Below are 14798 nucleotides of genomic sequence, written 5' to 3' on the forward strand. Positions count from 1 at the left end.
CTGAGCCTGCAATGCCTGTTGCTGCTGTACATTACTCTGAATCAGGTGCTTAATGGCCTCCTCCATCTTGTCAGGAACCATAAAACTTGCAGGCCTGATATATGACATGCAGTCCAACACAACTTTTGCTTCAGGCCTGCCTCACTGCAGGAATGCCCGCATCCTCCACCAATTGTGGGGATGTGCTCGTGGTAGGCTACGGTAGCGGCGGCAGTATTGAGGCAATCATAGACAGTCTTTGTGATACACTGTGACTTTATTCACACCAACGGCATAACAGGCAATGTGCAGACCACACAGGTGCATATCCACATAGTGCATAGAACAAAAGTCCTTCCATAGAAAATAAACAGCAGGTTTGAGTCACCTTGTTTTGGACAGACCACAGCAGTTCTGCAGGCTTCTAGGCTATCTGCCTTTGTCTCCCTCAGGCCAGAGCCCCTTCGGCTTGTAGCACCACACGTCCCAGGGCTATCCTTCAATGTGTGCTGCGCCCAGACTCTCCTTTATCAGCACTCACTCTGTCTGTGGAAATCTCCAGCTCAGCAAGACACACCCCACCCCCATCATCAGCAGGCTGGGTTCTTAAAGGCCCAGCTCCACCAAAAACCTGGGCTGGCCGTGGGGAACAGGCACCCCCCCACTCTTTACCTGTTCCCAGTAAGAACCGGCCCGGACACGCTGCGCCAGCAGCATTCGCCGCTGTAACCGCAATGATCCGGTTCTTACTCCACCGAGGCCAGGACCTCTGGTGGCACGTATCGTCCGTCCATTATTATTCCGGGGACTCTCCTACACCATTTATAATGTACGGGTGACTTGCATTATTCCTTCCCATGTGCATAACCTTACATTTGTCAATATTAAACCTCATCTGTCACTTCTCTGCCCAAGCCTCCAATCTATCTAGATCCATCTGTAGCAGTAAACTGTCCTCTTCTGTGTTAATTACTTTACACAGTTTAGTGTCATCTGTGCAAGCCTTCTACAAGATCATTAATAAATATATTGAAGAGAATAGGGCCCAATACTGACCCTTGAGGTACCCCACTAGTGACAGTGACCCAATCTGAGTGTGTACCATTAATAACCACCCTCTGTTTTCTATCTCTGAGCTGGTTACTTACCCACATACAGACATTTTCTCCCAGTCCCAGCATTCTCATTTTATATACTAACCTTTTATGTGGTACAGTGTCAAATGCTTTGGAGAAGTCCAGATATACGACATCCATTGATTCCCACTGTCAAGTCTAGAACTTACCTCCTCATAGAAACTGATTAAATTAGTTTGACATGACCGATCACTCATAAAGTCATGCTGATATGGCGTTATTTGCTTATTTTCCTTGAGGTACTCCAATATAGCATCTCTTAGAAAAACTTCAAACAGTTTACCCACGACAGATGTTAAACTTACTGGCCTATAGTTTCCAGGCTCTGTTTTTAGACCCTTTTTGAATATTGGCACTTTGCTATGCGCCATCCTGTGGAACACTCCCTGTCAGTATAGAGTCTGTAAATTTCAGAAATAAGGGTCTGGCTATGACATTACTTAATTCTCTTATGATAGGGGGGTGTATGCCATCTGGTCCTGGCGATTTGTCTATTTTAATCTTTTTAAGACGCCGCTGTACTTCTTTCTGGTCCAGACAGGGCACTTTTAATGGGGAATTTACTTTTACATTATGCATTTCATCTAACAGTTTATTTTCTTCAGTCAATACAGTGGAGAAAAAAATATTTAATAGCTTTGCTTTCTCCTCATCACTCTCTGCAACTCCCCCCTTATTACTCTGTAGAGGGCCGACACCTTCAGATTTATACTTTTTACCATTACATAATTGAAAAACATTTTAGGGTTAGTTTTGCTTTCTTTGGCAATTAATCTCTTGGTCTCTAGTTTGGCTGTTTTTTACATATTCTATTTATAGTTTTTCAGTGCTTCCTCGCTACCCTCCTGTTTTAGTGATTTAAATGCTTTCTTTTTGTCATTTATTGCTTTCTTTACAGTTCAATTTATCCACATTGTTTTTTTTCTTGTATCTTAATCTTTTATTCCCATAAGGAATGTACCTCTAACAATTAGATTTTAGGATGCTTTTAAAAATATCCCATTTTGTCCCAGTTAGTTAGCTATAATTTAGCTTTTTTAAAGTTTGGTATTTTTGTTCCTCCCTGAAGTAACACTCTTTTGAATGATAATTTGAAGGTTATTACTTTATGGTCTCTGTTTTTCAGGTGTCCCCCGACCTGCACATCTGTTGTTCTGTCAGGTCTATTGGTTAATACTAAGTCCAGTATGGCCGTCCCTCTAGTCGGGTCCTGAACCAGTTGGGAAAGGTAATTGTGTTTGGTTATTGCCAAGAACCTGTTTCCTTTATGAGATATACAAGTTTCAGTTTCCAAGTCTATATCTGGGTAGTTCAAGTCCCCTATAATAACCACCTCATTATGATTTGCTGCCTCATCTATCTTGTAGCATATTTTCTGTGAACTCAGAAGTTTATTATAAACCACCTATATACCAGTTAGTAATTTATTATTGTTTTTGCCTCCATGTATTTCTACCCACAGTGACTCCACATGACTTTACATAAAGGCAGATCCCTCCCCCTCTCCGGATTTGGCGATCCTTTGTAAACAGACTGTAACCCTGCCCAGTCATAGCTATCATCCAGCCATGTCTCAGTTATTCCCAGTATGTCATAGTCCTCCTCACACATCACTAATTCCAGTTCACCAGTTTTATTAGTCAGGCTTCTGGCATTAGTATACATACATTTAAGAGGGTTATGTATATTTTGAACGGCTGATCTAGTCCCTCCTTCCATTTCTCCCCGAGTCCCATTACCTTGCCCCTAGTCTCTTATCTGCACTATCTTCCCATCCTATAACATAATTACCCTCCCCCAATCCCTAATTTAAACACTGCTCCAACCCTCTAGCCATCTTCTCCCTCAACACAGCTGCCCCTTCCCCATTGAGGTGCAGCCCATCCCTACGATAGAGCCTGTAGCTAACAGATAAGTCGGCCCAGTTCTCCAGGACCCCAAACCCCTCCTTCCTACACCAGTTCTTGAGCCATTTGTTAACCTCTCTAATCTCCCGCTGCCTTTCTTATGTGGCTCGTGGTACCGGTAGTATTTTGGAAAATACTACCTTTGAGGTCCTTGCCCTAAGCTTTTGACCTAAATCCCTAAAATCATTTATAAGGACACTCCAGCTACCTCTAACTTTGTCATTGGTTCCAATATGGAGCATGACCGCTGGATCTTCTTCAGCCCCTCCCAGTAATCTGTCAACCCGATCCGCGATGTGTCGAACTCTAGCGCCAGGAAGACAACACACTGTTCGACGATCCCGGTCTTTGTGACAGATTGCCCTATCTGTACCCCTAATAATTGAGTTCACCTGTCTGACCTGCCCTGCTCTGCTGGTTCCCTGCTTACTGGAGCTGACATTCCCCTGACTGGCAGAGGAAGTGTCTGGCTGCAGCAGTGCTCTCTCTGAACTGACATCCCCCTCATCTGCCAACTGTGCAAACTTGTTGGGGTGTGTCAGATCAGGACTAGCCTCCCTGGCACTCTTCCCCCTACCTTGCTTTCTAACTGTTATCCAGCTAGCTACCTCACTTTCCTGAGCCTCCTCGCTACCACCCTCCCCCACATCTACCCCATAGAGTACTTGCTCATTGAGCAGCAAACTCTTTCCCAAATTGTCAACGCCTCTTAGGGTTGAAACTCGCCCATTTTAGATACTCGATGTGCGATTCACATTTTGAACAAAGATATGCGCCCTTAAATGGCTGTTCCAGGACTGCATACATTAGACAAGATGTGCACTTGACTGCGCTGTAAATAATGGAACACATATTAAATGGGGATCACGCAAGAAAAGAGAAAAATACAATATAGTGCATTGATAAGAATCTAACTTACTGTAGTCCCCTCCTAAAGTCCCTGAATCTCAAGTCACGTGATCTAAAGTCACACACTCAAACATGCGAAAACTCTCAAACTCGCGTTATTTGCCTGCTTGTATAAATGCAGCTCTCAAACCAGACAGCTTTTTTTTCCTCTGGATTCAAAGGGGATAACTTTTACCTACCATAGTACCCCTCTAATGGGCTAGATTTGTTTGCATGTTGGTTGATTATTTCTAATAAAGGGAGTCTATCACCATGACGTTCAATGTTAAAACCAGCACAGTTCCTTGTAGGGCTGGCTGAACTAAATGTTCATCCCTTTTAACTCGGTAATCTGTTGCTTCATTCTGGAAAATAATATGTTTAATCCATATGAAAATGAGCAGTTAACTGAAATGTGTCAGCAAAAATTTTATCTGCCAGTTAAAACCAGAGCAACACATATGCTTTAGTTCTAATTTTTTTTTAATTTTCTGATTGCAGATTTCTTTATTTTATTTACTGAACATGATTATGGGGACGGTCATCTTGCCTGAGCTGTTCTTAACAGCATCTAGAAAGCATTAAGAAAATTGATTTATGGCAGCCCCATGGTCCATAGACACAATCGACAACAGGGGACCTCATTGACTTCTATGGGAGAGTTTTCTAGGCATGCACGGTAATCTTTGCAGAGGTCATTGAGCTTGCTCTGCAAGGCATAGTGCCTCATTTAACAGTGAATTTCATGGTGACAAATTCCTTCATGATTGCATCTTACCAAAATCCTTTGGTCTTCTCATATTCACAAAATATGAAAGCAGCTTTTGCAAGGAGATAGATTCAACAGGGTAAGTTACTGGTAAGCTGCGCCACAGGGTTTCCAATTCTTCAGGTAGCAGAATACAGTTCATTCTGCAAAATGCAATGCAGCATTCTTAGGGAACAGTGCCCTCTAGTGGGGAAGATGCACAAGTAACAGTCCACTCATCTAATTTAGAAGTTTTCCTGTTTTTATCAGCAAATTAAGGGCTCATGCACTCTACAGTTGGATGTTTTTTGCGGAATGGCCATATGGACATGGGATGCACACAGTCATTTCCATTTTTTTTGCAGCCCCACTGAAGTGAATGGTTGTGTGCTGCAAAAGAAACGGAACGGACACGGAAATAAAACAAGTTCATGAGTCCGTCTCCCATACCATATAGATTGTAGGCCCTCTCTCCTTCTGTACCAGTTTGTAACTCGTCTTGTTCATGCTTAGTGCAATTGTCTGTATTATGTATGTGCACCCCTTATCACATGTACAGCGCTATGGAATTAATGGCGCTTTAATAATAAATAATAATAATGTGCATGAGACCTAAGTGACTACTGTATAAACATTTCATGTGTTTGCCACGATAGGCAGTGATACAGTTTCTAGTTACATTATAAACTTTACTAGCCACCTCACTTTCTATAAAATCAGCATGGGACTGGTAGAGCACTATAATCTATATTCTGACCAACATTTGTTGTCTACTTTGTCTGCTAAGCATCTTCGGGCAGGCTGAAATCATTTCCCATCCCTACTTTTAAATGGACAGCACATGCTGCTATGTTGTGGAGGACCCCTGACCAAGTTTTACTGTTAGCTTCTCAAAGGCTTACCGAATAAACACTGCATCAAGTTTCTCCTTGTCTGCACTACATTCATCATTCCTACATTCACTGATGAAAGATCGGCAGAACTGCCAGAATTTATGCTGGAGAAGATCCCAGACCATCAAATGTATCTACATTATGGAGAAAAATATTCCACATTAACAAATTGCTATTTTGTGTCAGTATCAAATATTTATGGGAGACATGCAGAAGGCTGTAATTGTTATTTACTTAATAGTAGTCTCAGAAGCAGGGTACACAGTCAGTAGAGTTAGGGTCCATTCACATGTCTGCAACTGTTTTGCGGTCTTCAAATTGCGGATCTGCAAAACACGGACACTGGCCATGTGTGTTTCGAATTTTGCGGACCGCACATGGCCAGCACTATGATAGAAATGCCTTTCCTTGTCAGTGTCTGCGGACAAGAATAGGACATGTTCAATTTTTTAGCAGGGCCACGGAACGGAAGTGCAGATACGGACAGCACACTGTGTGCTGTCTGCATCTTTTGTGGCCCCATTGAAAATGAATTAGTCCGCACCCGTTCTGCAAAATTGCAGAACGGATGCGGACTCGTTTTGCGGACGTGAGAATGGACCCTTATAGGGAAAGGCAATGACCAAGACTTGAAGTTATTTTATATTGCTTTCTAGCTGCTATTTCCTAAGTAGGTGTCTATGAAATGAATGCCCGTACTCTAGTCTCAGGATTGATTACTGTCCATAAATGAGAAGCTGCCATCATCTATACATATTGCTATGCTTTTGGTTTCTCTTAAGACTGAATAATATAGAACTCTAGATAGCTCTACAAAGATGAAGAGTCCAGTAAACAAGTATACTGAAGAAGAACTCTAAGTACTGCATAACATTTTTCTCTGCAAATGAAAAGTCTACTTGAATTTATTCTAGGAAAAAGACTTTCACGTTTCTCTGTACGGATACCATTTTGATGGAAGCCAAAACAAGAAAAATGTTGAGCTACAGTATGGAAATATATGCTGGAATTACCTCTGGTAACTTTCTTGAGGTTTGTGCATGAGTATATCTTGATAAATCCATTTCAAAACTTTTTCGATAACGAATTTTGTCAATGCGATAATGGACTTTAATCAGGGATGAACATCGTTCCACTTCTTCCTTTAGCTCAAATGTTGAAGGCCTTACATGACAAAATGATAATATTGAAAGGAAACAAATGCACAGTGGTAAATTAAATAAAATATCTTAGAAACCTTTCTATGGTTCTTTAGTTTCAATGCCTCCAAACCCCTTCAACGGCTGTGCACCTGGCTATCTCCATTAACCCCCCATACACCTATATGATCAGCAGCATGTTTAGGTATCTTCAATGTGGAGAGATGAAAGCCGGAAGGGTAAATTTGCTTAGCAACTATTTTAATCAATAAAAATTCCACCTGTCCTACCAGTTTCACAGGGGATAACTCCCCACTTGTGCTGCTGTTAGGACTAAGGGAAAACACATTTGCAATTACTGCAAATTGTCACCTTTCCTGTGAAGCCCACCTTTTTACCATTAAACTATATCCACTAGGTGCACATCATTTCTGTAAACCTTGATGTGCCAAATTACATCACATTTTGGTGTAATTCATACCAAAATCTAAATGCACTCACAAAAGTAAATGTGGACCACTGTGTTAACCATCTAACATCACGGAAAAAAAAAGTAGCGTCACAGGACCGGGCTTCAATGCTGCAGAACAAGGTGCATCTATGGGCATTGCTATTACACACTGATGCATTGTAGAGGCAGCGGTGACACATCAAAGAAAGTATACTATAATCTTTTACATATATACATTTAAAAACTAAAGCAAAATAAGATGAAGGCAGCCGCCATCTTGTAGAAAATACTTGGAGAAATTTCTTAACCCTGGGGTTTCTGAAAGATTCATCATTCAAAGATTTTTTTTTTTTTATAGAATACAAAGGTGAAGCATTTCTGCAATTGTCAGTTTGTTAATAAATAAGCAGCGGTGTGATCACAGATTAAGATCTACCTGTCTTGAATAAGAACAAAAAACTTCATAAAAGGTATAGAAGTGGAACCCTCTTCTCCAAGAAGAACAGCAAAGCTTTTGACTTGCTCTGGCGTGAGTTGAGTTTGAACTGTTTTCTCAAGGAGTTCTTTAAATTTGTCTTGATGAATGCAGCCATCTCCCAGAGCATCAGCTTGGCTAAAATGCAAATACATGAACATACAGTGAAAAATAATGCATTTCTAAACAACCGATTAAGGCTACTTTCACACTAGCGTTCGAGCGGATCCGTTCTGAACGGATCCGATCATATAATGCAGACGGTGGCTCCGTTCAGAACGGATCCGTCTGCATTATAACTTAGAAAAATTTCTAAGTGTGAAAGTAGCCTGAGCGGATCCGTTCCGACTTTACATTGAAAGTCAATGGGGGACGGATCCGCTTGAAGATTGAGCCATATGGTGTCATCTTCAAGCGGATCCGTCCCCATTGACTTCAATTATAAGTCGGAACGGATCCGCTCGCCTCCGCACGGCCAGGCGGACACCCGAACGCTGCTTGCAGCGATCAGGTGTCTGCTCACTGAGCGGAGCGGAGGCTGAGCGCTGGCAGGCGGATGCATTCTCAGTGGATCCGCCTCCCCTGAGAATGCATTAGGGCCAGGCGGCTGCGTTCAGGGCCGCTTGTGAGCCCCTTTAAACGGAGCTCACGAGCGGACATCTGAACGCAGGTGTGAAAGTAGCCTAAGGCTACTTTTAAACTTGTGGTTTCCCTTTCCGCTTTTGAGATCAGTCATAGGATCTCAATAGCGGGGGAAAACACTTCCGTTTTGTCCCCATTCATTGCCAATGTGGAAAAAAATGAACGAAATGAAATGAACCAGAAAATGGATCCGTCGCCATTGCCTTACATTGTGTGTCAGGACGGATCCGTTTTCTCTGACACAATAGAAAACGGATCAGTTTTCTCTGACACAATAGAAAACGGATCCGTCCCCTATTGACTTTCAATGGAGTTCATGGTGGATCTGTCTTGGCTATGTTAAAGATAATACAACGGGATCCGTTCATGACGGAGGTAGGTGGTTGTATTATCAGTAACGGAAGCGTTTTTGGCTGATCCATGACGGATCCAACAAGAATGCTGGTGAGAAAGTAGCCTAATATATTTCATGAGAGAAGGCTTACTCAATGACCAGAGAGGTAGGAAAAGGTTCTAACAAAGAAACTAGAAACAGAGGGAAATAGTCTTAAACCACTTTTTAAGTGGAAAGGTCCAATTCCTAACTAAAAAACGATTACAATAAAAGTATAAAATCCCACGCTTAAGGCTGGGTTCACACGGACGTGACGGATTTGTTCAGGATGCGTCCCGGGTGTATTGCGGCAAACCTGCGCGAGTAGGTACACAATTGTAGTCAGTTTTGACTGTGATTATGTTCCGTAGTTCAGTTTTTATCGCGCGGGTGCAATGCATTTTGCACTCGCGTGATAAAAAAACTGAATGTGATACCCAGACCCGAATTTCTTCACTGAGGTTCAGGTTTGGGTTCAAGGTTGTGTAGATGTAATTATTTTCCCTTATAACATGGTTATAAGGGAAAATAATAGCATTCTTTAATACAGAATGCATAGTACATAGTCAATTGAGGGTTAAAAAATAATAAAAAATTAACTCACCTCCTCCAATTGATTACGTGATTGGACCTTGTGATGTGACGTCACCACAGGTCCTTTAGCCGGCAGCTCATGATTAAAGAAGTAAGAAGAAATCGGCAACTATGTGATCAAGAGGAGGAGGTGAGTTAATTTTTTTAAAAACATTTAACCCTCAATTGACCTTCTACTAAGCATTCTGTATTAAAGAATGCTATTATTTTCCCTTATAACCATGTTATAAGGGAAAATAATATAGTGAATAGACTGTCATCATAGCAACCATGCGTGAAAATCGCACCGCATCTGCACTTTCTTGCGGATTCTTGCGATTTTCACGCTGCCCCATTCACTACTATGGGGCCTGCGTTGCGTGATAAACGCACAATATAGAGCATGCTGCGATTTTCACGTAACGCACAAGTAATGCGTGAAAATCACCGATCATCTGCACAGCCCCATAGAAGTGAATGGGTCCGGATTCAGTGCGGGTGCAATGCGTTCACCTCACGCGTGGAAATCTCACCCGTGTGAACTCAGCCTAACTTGGAGAAGTAGAACTTTCATATTGTTTTTACATTGCAACTTGTGTCATTTTAGCAGTTTACTTAGGGTACTTTTACACTAGCGTTTTTCTTTTCCTGACATAGAGTTCCGTCCTAGAGGCTCAATACCGGAAAAGAACTGATCAGTTTTATCCCCATGCATTCTGAATGGAGAGAAATTTGTTCAGGATGCATCAGTTCAGTCACTGAACGGCGTTCTCTCTGTCCTAAATTTTGGATGAGTTGCCGGCATGCCGGACTTGGCATTAATTTACATTGAAATGTATAAGTGCCGGATCTGGCATTAAAAATACCGGAATGCCAGATCGGTCCTTCCGGTCTGCGCATGCACAGACTGGTAAAAATGTGAAAAAAAATTGAAACTGATACGTTTGTCTGTATGACAAACGGAGAGACAGATCAGTTCTTGCAATGCATTTGTGAGACGGATCCGGATCCGTCTACAAATGCTGTTCGTTTGCATGCAGATTGCCTGATCCGGCAGGCAGTTCCAGCGACAGAACTGCTTGCCGAATCACTCTGCCGCAAGAGTGAAAGTAGCCTTTGCTCTCATTTCACTCCAGCATTTGGCTGAATTTACAGGCATGAAAAAGCACTGCAGATTGCAAAAACTTTTTCTGCAAGTTTTTATTACATTCACAAAGAAGCAGGCAAAAACTGCATATCAAAAAAAAAAAACGTGAGATATATTTCGCCTGTGACTACACCTTAGGGGACCCCCTCCTATTCAGGTGGAGGGAGACATAGAGCATGAAGTGCAACATGTTGTTGATTCTCATACAGTCATCCCTTCATTACCTAATGGATTGTGGACCTGAAGAACGTTTTTGGGTGCCAGTCCGATCTGTACATGCAGCTCATCTGGTCTGATCTTTTCATAAAAAGTCTCCACTTAACCCTGGCCCTAAATGTAAGGATGCAGAGGCATCTCACAGAAGAAGGGTACTGTGAAGATTATACCCAGCCAAAATTCTGTGTATTATTGTGGCAGAAGGCACTGGCTGCTCGACCCATCAGTGAGGCTGGGAGCCAAACCAGTAAGATTCCTGTCTTGGCGTCGGAGGTTGCACTACATTTTTTTCTGGAAGAGTGAAAATAATTTTGAGGAGCACTTTTAGCCAAGGAAGAGTACAAATTTTGAAGTAATTCATATATATAATACACAGGCCTACATAATGTTATGAGGTTGCTATTTATGCAGAGAAACCATTACTATTCCTTCTATAATGTCTTCCATACATAAATAGCAAATTTATCCAACATAATACACTAAACAAAAGACCACTGCCGCCATAACAGAGCTAGATGCCGACATAATACTGCCATACACAGTGCTTCCATTTGCAGCTGCCTCATTATAGAGTCAGACATGGTGATTCCATATACAGTGTCCCCATAACAGAGCCATAAAAAGTGCTCCCAAGACTACTCTGTAATTATTTGGCTATAACTGCCCAGTTCCTGCTGTGTATTCACCTCTGACCCAGTCACCCCATCCATTAGTGCCCACAGCACCTCTTACAAGAAGCTGCTTACCGCACCAGGACACCACTCCACTGGCACAGGCGTCCTCCGCAGTGGTCTCAGAGTGGCGCAGCAAATGGCCTGATAGCCTGCCAAAACTGACAAATTAGCAGCCTCCTTACCAATAACAAAGCTTGATACGTAGCTCTGTTACATGCCCATTACATAAATAGCTATGCGATATGCACATTACATACACTGCTCTACTACATGCTCTTAACACAGATAACTCTAACTCTACTATATGCACATTACACACAGAAAGTTTTGCAATAGGCTCATCACACTTACCTAGTCCTGCTTTATACACGTGCTCCATAAGTGGGGTCATTTATCAAACTGGTGTAAAGTAAAACTAGCTTAGTTGCCCATATCAACCAATCAGATTGCTCCTTTCATTTTCCAAAGGAGCTGTCCAAAATAATAGGTGGGATCTGATTGGCTGCTATGGGCAACTAGGCCAGTTCTACTTTACACTAGCTTGATAAATGACCCCAAAAGTACCTTCAGATTCTCCAGCACAGTCCTATGCAAAACCTCATGTGTTCCCTTAACCACTTCAGCCCCGCTAGGTGAAACCCCCTTCATGACCAGAGCACTTTTTACACTTCGGCACTACACTCCTTTCACCGTTTATCGCTCGGTCATGCAAATTACCACCCAAATGAATTTTACCTCCTTTTCTTCTCACTAATAGAGCTTTCATTTGGTGGTATTTCATTGCTGCTGGCATTTTTACTTTTTTTGTTATTAATCAAAATGTAACGATTTTTTTGCAAAAAAATGACATTTTTCACTTTCAGCTGTAAAATTTTGCAAAAAAAACGACATCCATATATAAATTTTTCGCCAAATTTATTGTTCTACATGTCTTTGATAAAAAAAAAATGTTTGGGCAAAAAAAAAAAATTGTTTGGGTAAAAGTTATAGCATTTACAAACTATGGTACAAAAATGTGAATTTCCGCTTTTTGAAACAGCTCTGACTTTCTGAGCACCTGTCATGTTTCCTGAGGTTCTACAATGCCCAGACAGTAGAAAACCCCCACAAATGACCCCATTTCGGAAAGTAGACACCCTAAGGTATTCGCTGATGGGCATAGTGAGTTCATAGAACTTTTTATTTTTTTGTCACAAGTTAGCGGAAAATGATGATGATTTTATTTTTTTTATTTTTTCTTACAAAGTCTCATATTCCACTAACGTGCGACAAAAAATAAAAAATTCTAGGAACTCACCATGCCCCTCACAGAATACCTTGGGGTGGCTTCTTTCCAAAATGGGGTCACTTGTGGGGTAGTTATACTGCCCTGGCAATTTAGGGGCCCAAATGTGTGAGAAGAACTTTGCAATCAAAATGAGTAAAAAATGACCGGTGAAATCCAAAAGGTGCACTTTGGAATATGTACCCCTTTGCCCACCTTGGCAGCAAAAAAGTGTCACACATCTGGTATCGCCGTACTCAGGAGAAGTTGGGGAATGTGTTTTGGGGTGTCATTTTACATATACCCATGCTGGGTGAGAAAAATATCTTGGTCAAATGCCAACTTTGTATAAAAAAATGGGAAAAGTTGTATTTTGCCAAGATATTTCTCTCATCCAGCATGGGTATATGTAAAATGACACCCCAAAACACATTCCCCAACTTCTCCTGAGTACGGCGATACCAGATGTGTCACACTTTTTTGCTGCCAAGGTGGGTAAAGGGGCACATATTCCAAAGTGCACCTTTCGGATTTCGCAGGCCATTTTTTACACATTTTGATTGCAAGGTACTTCTTACACATTTGGGCCCCTAAATTGCCAGGGCAGTATAACTACGCCACAAGTGACCCCATTTTGGAAAGAAGACACCCCAAGGTATTCCGTGAGGGGCATGGCGAGTTCCTAGAATTTTTTATTTTTTGTCACAAGTTAGCGGAAAATGATGATTTTTTTTTTTTTCTCTTTTTTCCTTACAAAGTCTCATTTTCCACTAACTTGCGACAAAAAATAAAAAATACTAGAGGAACTCGCCATGCCCCTCACGGAATACCTTGGGGTGTCTTCTTTCCAAAATGGGGTCACTTGTGGGGTAGTTATACTGCCCTGGCAATTTAGGGGCCCAAATGTGTGAGAAGTACTTTGCAATCAAAATCTGTAAAAAATGACCGGTGAAATCCGAAAGGTGCACTTTGGAATATGTGCCCCTTTGCCCACCTTGGCATCAAAAAAGTGTCACACATCTGGTATCGCCGTACTCAGGAGAAGTTGGGGAATGTGTTTTGGGGTGTCATTTTACATATACCCATGCTGGGTGAGAGAAATATCTTGGCAAAAGACAACTTTTCCCATTTTTTTATACAAAGTTGGCATTTGACCAAGATATTTTTCTCACCCAGCATGGGTATATGTAAAATGACACCCCAAAACACATTGCCCAACTTCTCCTGAGTACGGTGATACCAGATGTGTCACACTTTTTTGCTGCCAAGGTGGGCAAAGGGGCACATATTCCAAAGTGCACCTTTCGGATTTTGCAGGGCATTTTGTACACATTTTGATTGCAAAGTTCTTCTCACACATTTGGGCCCCTAAATTGCCAGGGCAGTATAACTACGCCACAAGTGACCCCATTTTGGAAAGAAGACACCCCAAGGTATTCCGTGAGGGGCATGGCGAGTTCCTCGAATTTTTTATTTTTTGTCGCAAGTTAGTGGAATATGAGACTTTGTAAGGAAAAAAGAAAAAAAAAGAAAAATCATCATTTTCCGCTAACTTGTGACAAAAAATAAAAAATTCTAGGAACTCGCCGTGCCCCTCACGGAATACCTTGGGGTATCTTCTTTCCAAAATGGGGTCACTTGTGGCGTAGTTATACTGCCCTGGCAATTTAGGGGCCCAAATGTGTAAGAAGTACCTTGCAATCAAAATGTGTAAAAAATGGCCTGCGAAATCCGAAAGGTGCACTTTGGAATATGTGCCCCTTTGCCCACCTTGGCTGCAAAAAAGTGTCACACATGTGGTATCGCCGTACTCAGGAGAAGTTGGGCAATGTGTTTTGGGGGGTCATTTTACATATACCCATGCTGGGTGAGAGAAATATCTTGGCAAAAGACAACTTTTCCCATTTTTTTATACAAAGTTGGCATTTGACCAAGATATTTTTCTCACCCAGCATGGGTATATGTAAAATGACACCCCAAAACACATTCCCCAACTTCTCCTGAGTACGGCGATACCACATGTGTGACACTTTTTTGCAGCCTAGATGCGCAAAGGGGCCCAAATTCTTTTTAGGAGGGCATTTTTAGACATTTGGATCCCAGACTTCTTCTCACACTTTCGGGCCCCTAAAAAGCCAGGGCAGTATAAATACCCCACATGTGACCCCACTTTGGAAAGAAGACACCCCAAGGTATTCAATGAGGGGCATGGCGAGTTCCTAGAATTTTTTTTTTTTTTGCATAAGTTAGCGGATATTGATTTTTTTTTGTTTTTTTCTCACAAAGTCTCACT

At 41.8% G+C, this 14798-nt stretch overlaps 1 protein-coding gene across 1 annotated transcript in view; it reads right to left on the reverse strand.

The window, feature by feature from the left end:
• LOC122925887 overlaps positions 1-14798 on the reverse strand; it is a 152968-nt gene that overhangs the window by 25744 nt on the left and 112426 nt on the right. The window contains exons 11-14 of the mRNA XM_044277233.1: positions 7578-7754; positions 6565-6715; positions 5561-5685; positions 4689-4822 (exon numbers count right to left, since the gene is read on the reverse strand). Of these exons, the coding sequence (XP_044133168.1) occupies positions 4689-4822; positions 5561-5685; positions 6565-6715; positions 7578-7754 (587 nt within the window). The remainder of the gene's footprint in view (positions 1-4688; positions 4823-5560; positions 5686-6564; positions 6716-7577; positions 7755-14798) is intronic.

This window comes from Bufo gargarizans, chromosome 2 (genome assembly GCF_014858855.1).
Source record: "Bufo gargarizans isolate SCDJY-AF-19 chromosome 2, ASM1485885v1, whole genome shotgun sequence".
Classification (NCBI taxonomy): Eukaryota; Metazoa; Chordata; class Amphibia; order Anura; family Bufonidae; genus Bufo; species Bufo gargarizans.